General features: G+C 44.2%; 1 protein-coding gene across 3 annotated transcripts in view; it reads right to left on the minus strand.

Annotated features, from left to right (window-relative positions):
- abcb8 (ATP-binding cassette, sub-family B (MDR/TAP), member 8) overlaps positions 1-12,670 on the minus strand; it is a 78,793-nt gene that overhangs the window by 30,095 nt on the left and 36,028 nt on the right. For all 3 annotated transcript variants that reach the window (XM_069922666.1, XM_069922664.1, XM_069922665.1), the window contains 2 exons: positions 8,577-8,662; positions 2,609-2,706 (listed from right to left, as the gene is read on the minus strand). In XM_069922666.1, coding sequence (XP_069778767.1) covers positions 2,609-2,706; positions 8,577-8,662 — 184 coding nt within the window. The remainder of the gene's footprint in view (positions 1-2,608; positions 2,707-8,576; positions 8,663-12,670) is intronic.

Genomic DNA, 12,670 nt, shown 5'->3' on the forward strand with positions numbered 1-12,670 from the left:
TTCTTAGCCTTTAAGACCTGTGTGGAACCCCATTCGTGATGAAATAGATGTGAATTTTAGACCAGACGGGTTTTAACACTCTCAGCAGTCCATTCTCATTCTTTCCCTTTTTTCCCCCCTATCTCAACACTTAATTCTATCTTTTCTTTCTTTTATCTTTTCTTGGGACTGTAAGGGGGTGGGTGGAAGGGGTATTGGGGTTTCAACAGACATTTTGATATTCAAAATACTATAGTATTACATCTGTATTTTGAAATATATTTGAATGCATGTATGGTTACAATTTTTAAATAAAATATTCAAAAAAATTTACTTATATGCTACCCTTTTCATTCCTGGCATCATTCTAGTAAATCTTCTCTGAACCCTCTCCAACACCAGCACGTCTTTTCTCAAAAAAGCCAAGCAAGACTGTACACATTTCTCCAAGAGAGGTCTCACCAGTGCCCTATAGAGTATCAACATTACATCCCTGCTCTTGTATCCTATTCCTCGAGATATGAATGCCACCATTGCATTTTTCTTCTGCACCATCGACTCAACCTGGAGATGAACCCTTAGAGTATCCTGCACGAGGGCTCCCAGGACCTTGGAATTTTGAATTTTCTCCCCATCTAAATAATAATCTGCCAATTCTACCAAGCCATTTATCTCCTGCTTCAACCTATCATTAACTTTTTCACAGCTCTCAATATTGTAAAACACACGTTTCTTCATGAAGAGTTCCAGCCTGAAATGTTGATCATTCTTTTTCTCCCACTGTCACTACTCAACTTGTTGAGTTCCTCCAAATTGTTGCTTTTGATTCCTGGCACCTGCAGTTTCTTGTATCTCAAAGGAGGATAGCAATACAAGCCTAATACAATCTAATTACCGCAATAAAGAGTCATGGTTGGCATAGACGAGCTGGGTCGAAGAGCTCATTTCTGTGCTACACAATTCTATGACTTGACCCCATTGATAATGAATAAGACCACAAGATCTAGAAGCAGAAATAGGCTATTTAGCCCATTGAGTCTGCCCCGCCATTTAATCATGAACAGATCCATTTTCCCACCCATCCCCACTGCCCGGCCTTCTCCCCAGAATCTTTGATGTCCTTGCTAATCAAAAGACAATCAATCTCTGTCCTAAATCCACCCAATTCCCTCATCTCCACAACAGCCTGTGGCAACAAATTCCAAAGATTTTCCACCCTCTTGCTGAAGAAATTCCTTCGCATCTCCATTTTACTCCCTTTTATCCTGAAGTTGTGCCCAACCACCTTTCTACATTTACTTTATTCATGCCTTTCAACAGCCAAAATATTTCAATGAGATCCTTCTCCATTCTCCTAAATTCCAACAAGTACAGGCCTAGAGCTGTCAAACACTCCTTGTGTTATTCAGACAAACAGCACAGTAACAGGCCCTTCTGGCCCACAAGCCCATTCCGCCCAATACTGCAGGGGCTGAATCAAATACCATCACCTCTGATGAATTTCCTACAGGAATTGGAATTCAAACTCATGAGAATCTACTCAACCCACTGCATCTAAATCCAACCACAGTGTTGTGTCTCGACCTGAAAATGGAGTTAACATGAGCCATGACCAGTCTCTCAAAGCACTTCACAAAGATGGGTGGCAGACCACTGGAGTGCAGTCGGCAAGATATCGTCATTTCCTTTAACAGTTTCCTTGAAATCTTTTGTTGATTACATCTTCCCAATTTCTGCTGACATTATGAACTTGTTTAAATATCTGCCATGTTCATTCACTGAGATATCCCTAACCTAGTTTACCCAATCCATGCCAAACAACTTTCCCAGATTCCCCAGTAAGTTGAGCCCAGTGGTCATGGAGTGAATCACGAAAGCCTTCACATGCTGTGAATGTAGTAAAAACACAAATGCTGGAGGAACTCATCAGATCTCACAGCATCCACAGGAGGTAAATGTATATAACTGATGTTCATGACAATAAATTCTGATTCAATTATATTATTTAAATTTAGACCTACAGCATGGTAACAGGCCCTTTCGGCCCAATTACACCCAATTGACCTACAACCCTTGGTATGTTTTTGAAAGGATGGAAGAAACTGGAGTCCCGGGGAAAACCCATGCAGACATGGGGAGAACGTATAAACTCCTTACGGACAGTGCCGGATTTGAGGCCCAGTCCCGATTGCTGGCGCTGTAACAGCGCCGTGCTAACCGTGCCGCCCTATCTTTCCCAAATCCAGTTACTTTCTAAATTATTTGCATGACATTGCTCATTTTCTGTGATCTTTCTCCCTAACATGGAAAACACATTTAAACATGTTTGGGGAAATACAGGCAGAGATTCATCCTCATTATTGCCATTTAACTGCAACCCCTCAAGAGGCTTTAACCTTTCCTGCTTTTTCTACTGCTTTCTGATGAAAGCGAGTTCTCTCTATTTCCTTTGTTTGTTCTTTCCATCTTTTCCTTTCAGTCTGTCACATTCAGTGTGACCAGTGCACGTCTGACAGCATCTTCCCTTTCACCAGCAGTAACACATCCCTCTTTCTGGTGTTCCCTGTGACTGTGTTCTCTCACCTCCCACTGGATTGGATTTACAGATGAATAAAATGTCACTACTTACAGTTCAATGTAAAGTTAGATAATCCCTGGAAGATGCCAATTCCTAATCCCAGGTACTCGCTGATATCCCTGGATTTATCCACTTCTTTTGAGAAAAGTCTTTAAAAAAAGAGAATATCAGCGGATGATCAGAACATTTCCGTCAGCAGTCAATGACATACAGTCCGTTTTCTCCAATTCTTTTCACGCGTATTCTGTGAGGCACTATCTGTGTGTATCTCAGGAGTCAGGTCCTGCACATGAGCACACACAGTGAATCAAAGTAAATTACTTTCCTGCCTGCTATTGTCAGCCTCCTGCATGGCTTAGAATCATCTCCTTCCCCTTACAAACTAGTGAAAGACCCTACAAGGCCAGGTGCTGGAATCTGGAGCAAAGAACAATCTGAAGGATCTGGGCAGGCTGGGCGGCATCATACAACAGAGACACAGGACAGGACAGCACAGAAAACAGACCCTTTGGCCCTTCTAGTCAGTGCAGAACCTTTTTTTTTGCCTAGTCCCACTGACATCCATGGACCTGTCCAAATTTTTCTTCAATATTAAAATTGAGCCTGCATTCACCACTTCAGCTGGCAACTCGTTTCACACCCCCACCACCCTCTGTGTGAAGAAGCTTTCCCTCATATTCTGCCTAAACTTTTCCCCTTTCACCCTTAACTCAAGTCCACTGGTTTGTATCTCACCTTCCCTCAGTGAACAAAGCCTACTTGCATTTACTCTGTCTACACCCCTCAATTTTGAATACCTCTATTATTTCTCCCGTCTTTCTTCTACGTTCCAGGGAATAAAGTTTAACCTGTTTAACCTTTCCCTGTAACTCAGTTCCTGAAGATTCAGCAACATCCTAGTAAATCTTCTCTGCACTCTTTCAATCTTATTGATATCCTTCCTGTAGTTAGTGACCAAAACTGCACACAATTCTCCAAGTAAAAACACGATGCTGGAGAAACGCAGCAGGTCAAACAATGTCCTTCACAAAGCAAAGACAGATATATAACCAACATTTTGGGCTTGAGCCCTTCATCAAGGAATGACAAAATGTAGGCAGCTTGCTGGTGTGCCCTCCCTCCCTTATCCACCTATCTATTACCTTTTGCCTGTGGAACTGAATTCCTACCGCCTCCACTTCTCTGCTTCCCCCCTCACCATTTTGTTCAGGCGCCTGTCTACATTTTGCTCAAACCTCGATGAAGGGCTTTACCCCAAAATGCTGTTTATGTATCTTTACCTTTGCTGTATAAAGGACACTGTTTGACCTGCTGAATTTCTCCAGCATTGTGTTTTTACTTCAACCACGGTGTCTGCAGACTTTCATGTTTTACACACAATACTCCAAATTTGGCCTCACCAATGCCTTGTACAACTTGACCATAACGTTCCAACTCCACTCCTCAATGCTTTGATTTATGAAGGCCAATGTGCCAAAAGCTCTCTTTACAACCTTATCTACCTGTGACTTTCAGGGAATTATGTATTTGTATTCCAAGATCCCTCTGTCCTCCTGCACTCCTCAGTGCCCAACCATTTACCATGCAAGTCCTACCTTGATTTGTTCTTCAAAAATGCAACACCTCACTCTTGTCGCATTAAATTCCCTCCTGCTTGCACATAGTCATGTCCCTCTATTCTCTGCCTGTTCATGTGTCAATGTACAAGCCACTTACCATTGATTCTGCCCCAGGTAGTCTGTCCCAGGTAACACCACTTTCAAGATGCTCTATATTCTTAGATTCTTCTGCTCTACACACCCCTATCATTCACTATGTCAGGCCCAGCAATGAACACTGAGGTACACAACTGGTCATAGATCCCCACTCTGGTAAGCAACCTTCCATCATCCTCCATGAAGCCAGTTTTCTACCCATTCTGCTATCTCATCTTGGATCTGTATTGGGAAGGGTTGTGGCTGTCATGTGACAGGACTATCTCCTACTGAGTTGGAGGACACACCAGCTGCCTATCAAGGTTTGGTTCCGCCCCACCCATTAGTGCACACCTTGCTGTTGGTTCCATGTAAATTACCTGGACTGGACTCTCCAGCCTGCCTGGACTTGGCCTTGGGTCATTGGCTGTTGTAATTGGATTACCCTCCTGGCACTGAGCCATTGATCCCTGTAAATGAAATGGGTATGTCCCTCCAGCACTATAAAGGTGCCATGTGCTCTTTGTTTTCTCTCTCTTTGCCAGCTTGGGACCACCCTGCTTCACTCCAGGCCTAGAAATGTGGAAGGGTGCTGGAGAAACTGTTGGTAAGATGTGCACTTTTCAAAGGGTTGGGAGCATTTAATTAGTGTCCCTTATAAGATAGAGCCGTGCCTGCACTGAGTCAAGGGGTGGATTTTTCCTTGATCATTGTTTACTGTATTGTGTATTTGTGTCATTGCTAAGCTTTGTCGGTTTTCCCTCATTACCCACAGTGCACATTCATCCCCTTGTGAACTGTGTGCTTAATTTAATTTAGCATATAGATTCCCTTTTTCCTCTGCATCTCTTGAGAATAAACTTGTGCTTTGTACCTCGATCTCTGTCTGGTTCTTAACCTGTGGGACCCACATGAACCTTCACTTATAATAGGATCCTGCGTGATCTAACCTTCCAGTGCACTCGTCCATGTTGAATGCCTTGTTGAAATCCATCGACACCTCTGCCATCGTCAGCCTTCTTGGTAATGTCTTCAAAAACCCAATCAGATTTGGGAGTTATGATCTCCCAGTTACAGTATTTGACAGTTTTACCCTTGGAAATAGATTCTGACTGGCCACACTATTAGAGCATCTCTTAATTTTAGAAACTTCTATCAAGTCACCTCTCAGCTACCCACACTCCAGAGAAAACAACCCAGGTTTGTCCAACCTCTCCCCATAATACATGCCCTCTTAACCAGACTTCTTCTTTCTTTGGCTTGGCTTCGCGGACGAAGATTTATGGAGGGGGTAAAAAAGTCCACGTCAGCTGCAGGCTCGTTTGTGGCTGACAAGTCCGATGCGGGACAGGCAGACACGATTGCAGCGGTTGCAAGGGAAAATTGGTTGGTTGGGGTTGGGTGTTGGGTTTTTCCTCCTTTGCCTTTTGTCAGTGAGGTGGGCTCTGCGGTCTTCTTCAAAGGAGGTTGCTGCCCGCCAAACTGTGAGGCGCCAAGATGCACGGTTTGAGGCGTTATCAGCCCACTGGCGGTGGTCAATGTGGCAGGCACCAAGAGATTTCTTTAGGCAGTCCTTGTACCTTTTCTTTGGTGCACCTCTGTCACGGTGGCCAGTGGAGAGCTCGCCATATAATACGATCTTGGGAAGGCAATGGTCCTCCATTCTGGAGACGTGACCCATCCAGCGCAGCTGGATCTTCAGCAGCGTGGACTCAATGCTGTTGACCTCTGCCATCTCGAGTACTTCGACGTTAGGGGTGTAAGCGCTCCAATGGATGTTGAGGATGGAGCGGAGACAACGCTGGTGGAAGCGTTCTAGGAGCCGTAGGTGGTGCCGGTAGAGGACCCATGATTCGGAGCCGAACAGGAGTGTGGGTATGACAACGGCTCTGTATACGCTTATCTTTGTGAGGTTTTTCAGTTGGTTGTTTTTCCAGACTCTTTTGTGTAGTCTTCCAAAGGCGCTATTTGCCTTGGCGAGTCTGTTGTCTATCTCATTGTCGATCCTTGCATCTGATGAAATGGTGCAGCCGAGATAGGTAAACTGGTTGACCGTTTTGAGTTTTGTGTGCCCGATGAAGATGTGGGGGGGCTGGTAGTCATGGTGGGGAGCTGGCTGATGGAGGACCTCAGTTTTCTTCAGGCTGACTTCCAGGCCAAACATTTTGGCAGTTTCCGCAAAGCAGGACGTCAAGCGCTGAAGAGCTGGCTCTGAATGGGCAACTAAAGCGGCATCATCTGCAAAGAGTAGTTCACGGACAAGTTGCTCTTGTGTCTTGGTGTGAGCTTGCAGGCGCCTCAGATTGAAGAGACTGCCATCCGTGCGGTACCGGATGTAAACAGCGTCTTCATTGTTGGGGTCTTTCATGGCTTGGTTCAGCATCATGCTGAAGAAGATTGAAAAGAGGGTTGGTGCGAGAACACAGCCTTGCTTCACGCCATTGTTAATGGAGAAGGGTTCAGAGAGCTCATTGCTGTATCTGACCCGACCTTGTTGGTTTTCGTGCAGTTGGATAATCATGTTGAGGAACTTTGGGGGACATCCGATGCGCTCTAGTATTTGCCAAAGCCCTTTCCTGCTCACGGTGTCGAAGGCTTTGGTGAGGTCAACAAAGGTGATGTAGAGTCCTTTGTTTTGTTCTCTGCACTTTTCTTGGAGCTGTCTGAGGGCAAAGACCATGTCAGTGGTTCCTCTGTTTGCGCGAAAGCCGCACTGTGATTCTGGGAGAATATTCTCGGCGACACTAGGTATTATTCTATTTAGTAGAATCCTAGCGAAGATTTTGCCTGCAATGGAGAGCAACGTGATTCCCCTGTAGTTTGAGCAGTCTGATTTCTCGCCTTTGTTTTTGTACAGGGTGATGATGGTGGCATCACGAAGATCCTGAGGCAGTTTACCTTGGTTCCAACAAAGCTTGAAAAACTCATGCAGTTTGGCATGCAGAGTTTTTCCGCCAGCCTTCCAGACTTCTGGGGGGATTCCATCCATACCTGCTGCTTTGCCACTTTTCAGTTGTTCGATTGCCTTATATGTCTCATCCAGGGTGGGAACCTCATCCAGCTCTAGCCTTAGGGGCTGTTGAGGGAGCTGGAGCAAGGCGGAATCTTGGACTGAGCGGTTGGCACTGAAAAGAGATTGGAAGTGTTCTGACCATCGGTTGAGGATGGAGATCTTGTCGCTGAGGAGGACTTTGCCGTCTGAGCTGCGCAGCAAACCCAGGTTTGTCCAACCTCTCCCCATAATACATGCCCTCTTAACCAGACTACATCCTGGTTAAATCCCTTCTGGACCCTTTCCAAAGCCTCTGCATCCTTTATCTAGTTCAATATACTGTAGCTGCAACATGACTTCTTTAGTCTTGTACTCTATGCCCTGCCCAATGCAAGCTCACCATAATTATTCTTCACCATTCTATCTGTATGGCTACTTTCCAAGATCTGCGGACCTCGATTCTAAGATCCTTCTCTTATTAACTGAATAAGTTTTCCTTCCAAAAAACACCCCTCACACATATCCACATTAAACTCCATCTGCCATTTTTCTTTAATTGACCTATATCCTGTTATGATCTTCAATAACTCTCTATCTTTGTATCATCTGAAAACCTACCAACCCATCGACCTACTTTTTCATCCAAGTCATTTATGTATGTCACAAACAGGGGTCCTAACACCAGAGAAACATCACTGATCCCAGGTCTTCAGTCTTAATAACACTCTTCCACCACTACCCTCTGTCTTCTCTGAGTAAACCAACTCCAAGTCTAAGCTATCAATTCACTGTGGATCCTCTGCATCAATACCTCTGGATCAAATGCCTTGCTAAAGTCCAACATCCACTGCCCTCCCCCCTTCATCACCTCCTCAAAAAACTCAATTAAAACTGACACATGATCCTTTCTGCACAAAACTAGAGTTGGGGACAAGGCATTGTCAAGACTAATCAAGATGGTGGCAGACCACCAAAGGGCTCAGTGGCTGAGGGGCCCATACAGGCTGTAGGCTGCAAGTGACTTGTAGTTGGGGGACCCGCAAGGGCTACTGGCTCATGGGAACCAGGTATCGGTGCTAGGATTCAAGAGGGTGCTGAGGGCAAGGACTCCCAAAGGGCTTCTGGCACTGAAGGACCATTGATCACGACGCAGGATTTAATTTGGAGTTCAAGTTGCCAATGGTTTGAATGGGTCTTTGCGGCTGCAGATACTGTGGGAGCGGCTGGAGGCGAATCCATGGTCACTCAATGACTCTGAAGGATTCTCATTTGCTTCTCCTTTTCTCATAAAGTAAGGGGCACCAGGCAACACTAAAAGTGATATTTTCCTCACTTAGTTTCCAGCTCTTCCATTGCAAACGCCTTCACTGTCCGTACATTTCCTAGTGCCTCATCTGCCACGCACGTCGCCTTGGCAACCTGCAAATAAACAAGATTTCAGACTGAAGCAGCAACTTTAAAGGCCCACCTCCTGCACTTTGGTGCTAGCGCTCCAAAGGACATCCCAGACTCAATGTGGGAATCATTGCAGCCATGCTCATCATAGGATTAACACAATTTTTTTTCCATACCTGAATCATGGTCAATAAGTCATTAAGCTGTCATTTCAACAAGTTACCAATTAGTTTAATTCTACTCAAACAGGCATGGATGTAGTATAATGAAACATGATAGAGAGTCTGCAGACGGCATGATTGTAGTAAAAACATTGAAATGCTGGAGGAACTCCACAGGTCTTGCAGTGTCTGCTGCTGGTAAAGGTATATAACTGACATTTCAGGCCTGAGCCTTTCTTCAAGGAATGAGCAAGAATCTTTGAAGAAAGGCTCAGGCCTGAAACGTCAGTTATATATCTTTACCAGCAGTGGACACTGCAAGACCTCCGGAGTTGGCTCAGGCCTGAAACGTCAGCTATATACCTTTACCACCTTTGAACGTTGAGAGATTTGCTGAGTTCCTCCAGCAAGGATGTAGTTCTGATACAAGTAATGGGAAAACTTGGACACTCATTTAAGGACTTTTACTTTTGCACTTTATTACTGTTTTTCTCTGTATTACATAGTTAGTTGTTTACATTTCTTTATTTATTTACATGTGTACGCTGAATCAGTTTTTTTGCACTACCAATTAGTGCAACTTTGCGTGGCCCACAGGAAAAAGAATCTCAGGGTTGTAGGTATTGTCAATAAATCTGAAATCTGGTGGAGTCACGTGATGGAGTAGTGGCCGGACGGTGAACTCCAGCCCTCTCCAGAAAAGTCGGGAAAAACAAAGGAAAACACAAAGGCACAGAAATAAAAGTTACAGAAAAGTGAGTATAAAGGTGGAAAGAAGATGGCGATGAAAAAAGAAAAATCGAAATCAACGGTAAGAAGAGAGGAAGAGAAGACAACGAAAGAAGAAGGAGAAGGCCTTACCTGCTCGAAGAGGCCCGCAGTGGAGAGAGAAACCCACACCCTCAGGTCGGTAAAAAGTGGACTACAAAAATGGCTCGCTGAGCCGAGTAAAAGTGCGCAACTGCGCATGCGCGAGGCGCATGCAAAAAAACACACCGACGGGAGGGGGGACCAGCTGGGGAGTCGATCTCCACAGCCGGCAACGACAGCTGCAGAACACCTGCAGCAAGAAGAGACCACAGAAGACAATGGAAACAAGAAAGAAGAGGAGGAAAGGGCAACAAAGAAACAACAGATGGTCAACCCAGAGGAAGAGGAAGAGTACAGTGAAATAGAAGAAGGGAAAGGCAAGATAAAGGATATACTTTCTCTTATTAAAGAATACATGGAATCATTTAAAGAATGGCAAGCGCAAGAATTTAATAATTTAAGAAGAAGAATAAACAATACAGAAGAGAAAATGAATAAAATAGATATGACCTTAACAGAAATGGGAAAGAGAATGGACAAGATGGAAGAGCGGGAAGCAGCAGTAGAAATGGAGGTAGAGGACTTAAAAAAGAAATTAGAGGAATCTAATAAAAAAGTTATAGAGACACAAGAACTGTTAACTCAGAAAATAGATATAATGGAAAATTATAACAGAAGAAATAACATAAAGATAGTGGGCCTTAAGGAAGATGAAGAAGGCAAGAATATGAGAGAGTTTATAAAAGATTGGATCCCCAGGATCCTAGGATGTCCAGAACTACAGCAAGATATGGAAATAGAAAGGGCCTTTAAACCACAACCACAACAAAGGCCAAGATCTATTTTAGTAAAATTCCTAAGATATACTACAAGAGAATGGGCAACTAAAGCGGCATCATCTGCAAAGAGTACTCTTTGCAGATGATGCCGCTTTAGTTGCCCATTCAGAGCCAGCTCTTCAGCGCTTGACGTCCTGCTTTGCGGAAACTGCCAAAATGTTTGGCCTGGAAGTCAGCCTGAAGAAAACTGAGGTCCTCCATCAGCCAGCTCCCCACCATGACTACCAGCCCCCCCACATCTCCATCGGGCACACAAAACTCAAAACGGTCAACCAGTTTACCTATCTCGGCTGCACCATTTCATCAGATGCAAGGATCGACAATGAGATAGACAACAGACTCGCCAAGGCAAATAGCGCCTTTGGAAGACTACACAAAAGAGTCTGGAAAAACAACCAACTGAAAAACCTCACAAAGATAAGCGTATACAGAGCCGTTGTCATACCCACACTCCTGTTCGGCTCCGAATCATGGGTCCTCTACCGGCACCACCTACGGCTCCTAGAACGCTTCCACCAGCGTTGTCTCCGCTCCATCCTCAACATCCATTGGAGCGCTCACACCCCTAACGTCGAGGTACTCGAGATGGCAGAGGTCGACAGCATCGAGTCCACGCTGCTGAAGATCCAGCTGCGCTGGATGGGTCACGTCTCCAGAATGGAGGACCATCGCCTTCCCAAGATCGTATTATATGGCGAGCTCTCCACTGGCCACCGTGACAGAGGTGCACCAAAGAAAAGGTACAAGGACTGCCTAAAGAAATCTCTTGGTGCCTGCCACATTGACCACCGCCAGTGGGCTGATAACGCCTCAAACCGTGCATCTTGGCGCCTCACAGTTTGGCGGGCAGCAGCCTCCTTTGAAGAAGACCGCAGAGCCCACCTCACTGACAAAAGGCAAAGGAGGAAAAACCCAACACCCAACCCCAACCAACCAATTTTCCCTTGCAACCGCTGCAATCGTGTCTGCCTGTCCCGCATCGGACTGGTCAGCCACAAACGAGCCTGCAGCTGACGTGGACTTTTTACCCCCTCCATAAATCTTCGTCCGCGAAGCCAAGCCAAAGAAAAAAAAAACTACAAGAGAAAAGGTACTGGAGAAGACAATGGAAAAAGTAAGAGAGGGCAACAAGCCACTGGAGTACAAAGGGCAAAAAATCTTCATTTATCCAGATATAAGTTTTGAACTCCTGAAGAAGAGAAAGGAGTTCAATACAGCAAAGGTGATTTTATGGAAGAAAGGGTATAAATTTATACTAAAGCATCCAGCGGTATTGAAAATATTTATTCCAGGACAACAAAACAGACTATTCTCGGATCCAGAGGAAGCACGAAAATTTGCAGAACAATTACAAAATAGACTGAGGGATGAAGACGTGTAACGAGAGTACAAAAGACTGAGAACTAAAAAGACACATAAGTTTTGAACTCCTGAAGAAGAGAAAGGAGTTCAATACATCGAAAACGATCTTATGGGGAAAAAAAAACTATTCTCGGATCCAGAGGAAGCAAGGAAATTTGCAGAACAACTACAAAACAACCAGAGTGATGAAGATATGTAATAAGAGTAAAAATGACCACGATTTATATGTATGTGGGTAAAGAGGTATATGTGTGTATATGTATAATGTGCATACATGAATGTATCCGTATTTAGAGGAAAATATAAATATAGATAGGAAGGAAATGGAATAGAGGGAATAAGGAGGGAACTAAAAGAGTGACCTTTGTTACATATGAAAAGTGAAATCTTTTCTGGGGGAGGCGGGGTGGGGGGAAATAGCGGTCACTGCAAAATCAGTTGACACTTGCGAGTGGATTCGCAAATCCAAATGGAGAGGGGAGATGTGGTTGTCCGACAAGGGATAAAGGACAACTCAGGAGGGGAAGATACCTATCAGATTTTTATCAAACAAGGGAAAAGCCAGATTGGACGAGATTAGAATTAGATAAAATAGGGGAAAAGATACCTGAACACATTATATAAATGGGATGAAAAATTGGTACAACATAGAAGTTCTCCAGTATTACATCATCTCCTCAATATTTGGAAGAAGATTCATGTAGAAAGAAATAAAACAAATTATTAATTACCAAAACTAATATTGACGCAAAACAAGTTACTCCCTTTTACAATAGATAACCTTTCCTTTAGAGAATGGGAAAAAAAAGGGATTAAAAGAATAGAAAATTGTTTTTCAGGAAATAGATTCTTATCCTTTG

This window comes from Narcine bancroftii, chromosome 2 (assembly GCF_036971445.1).
Source record: "Narcine bancroftii isolate sNarBan1 chromosome 2, sNarBan1.hap1, whole genome shotgun sequence".
NCBI lineage: Eukaryota > Metazoa > Chordata > Chondrichthyes > Torpediniformes > Narcinidae > Narcine > Narcine bancroftii.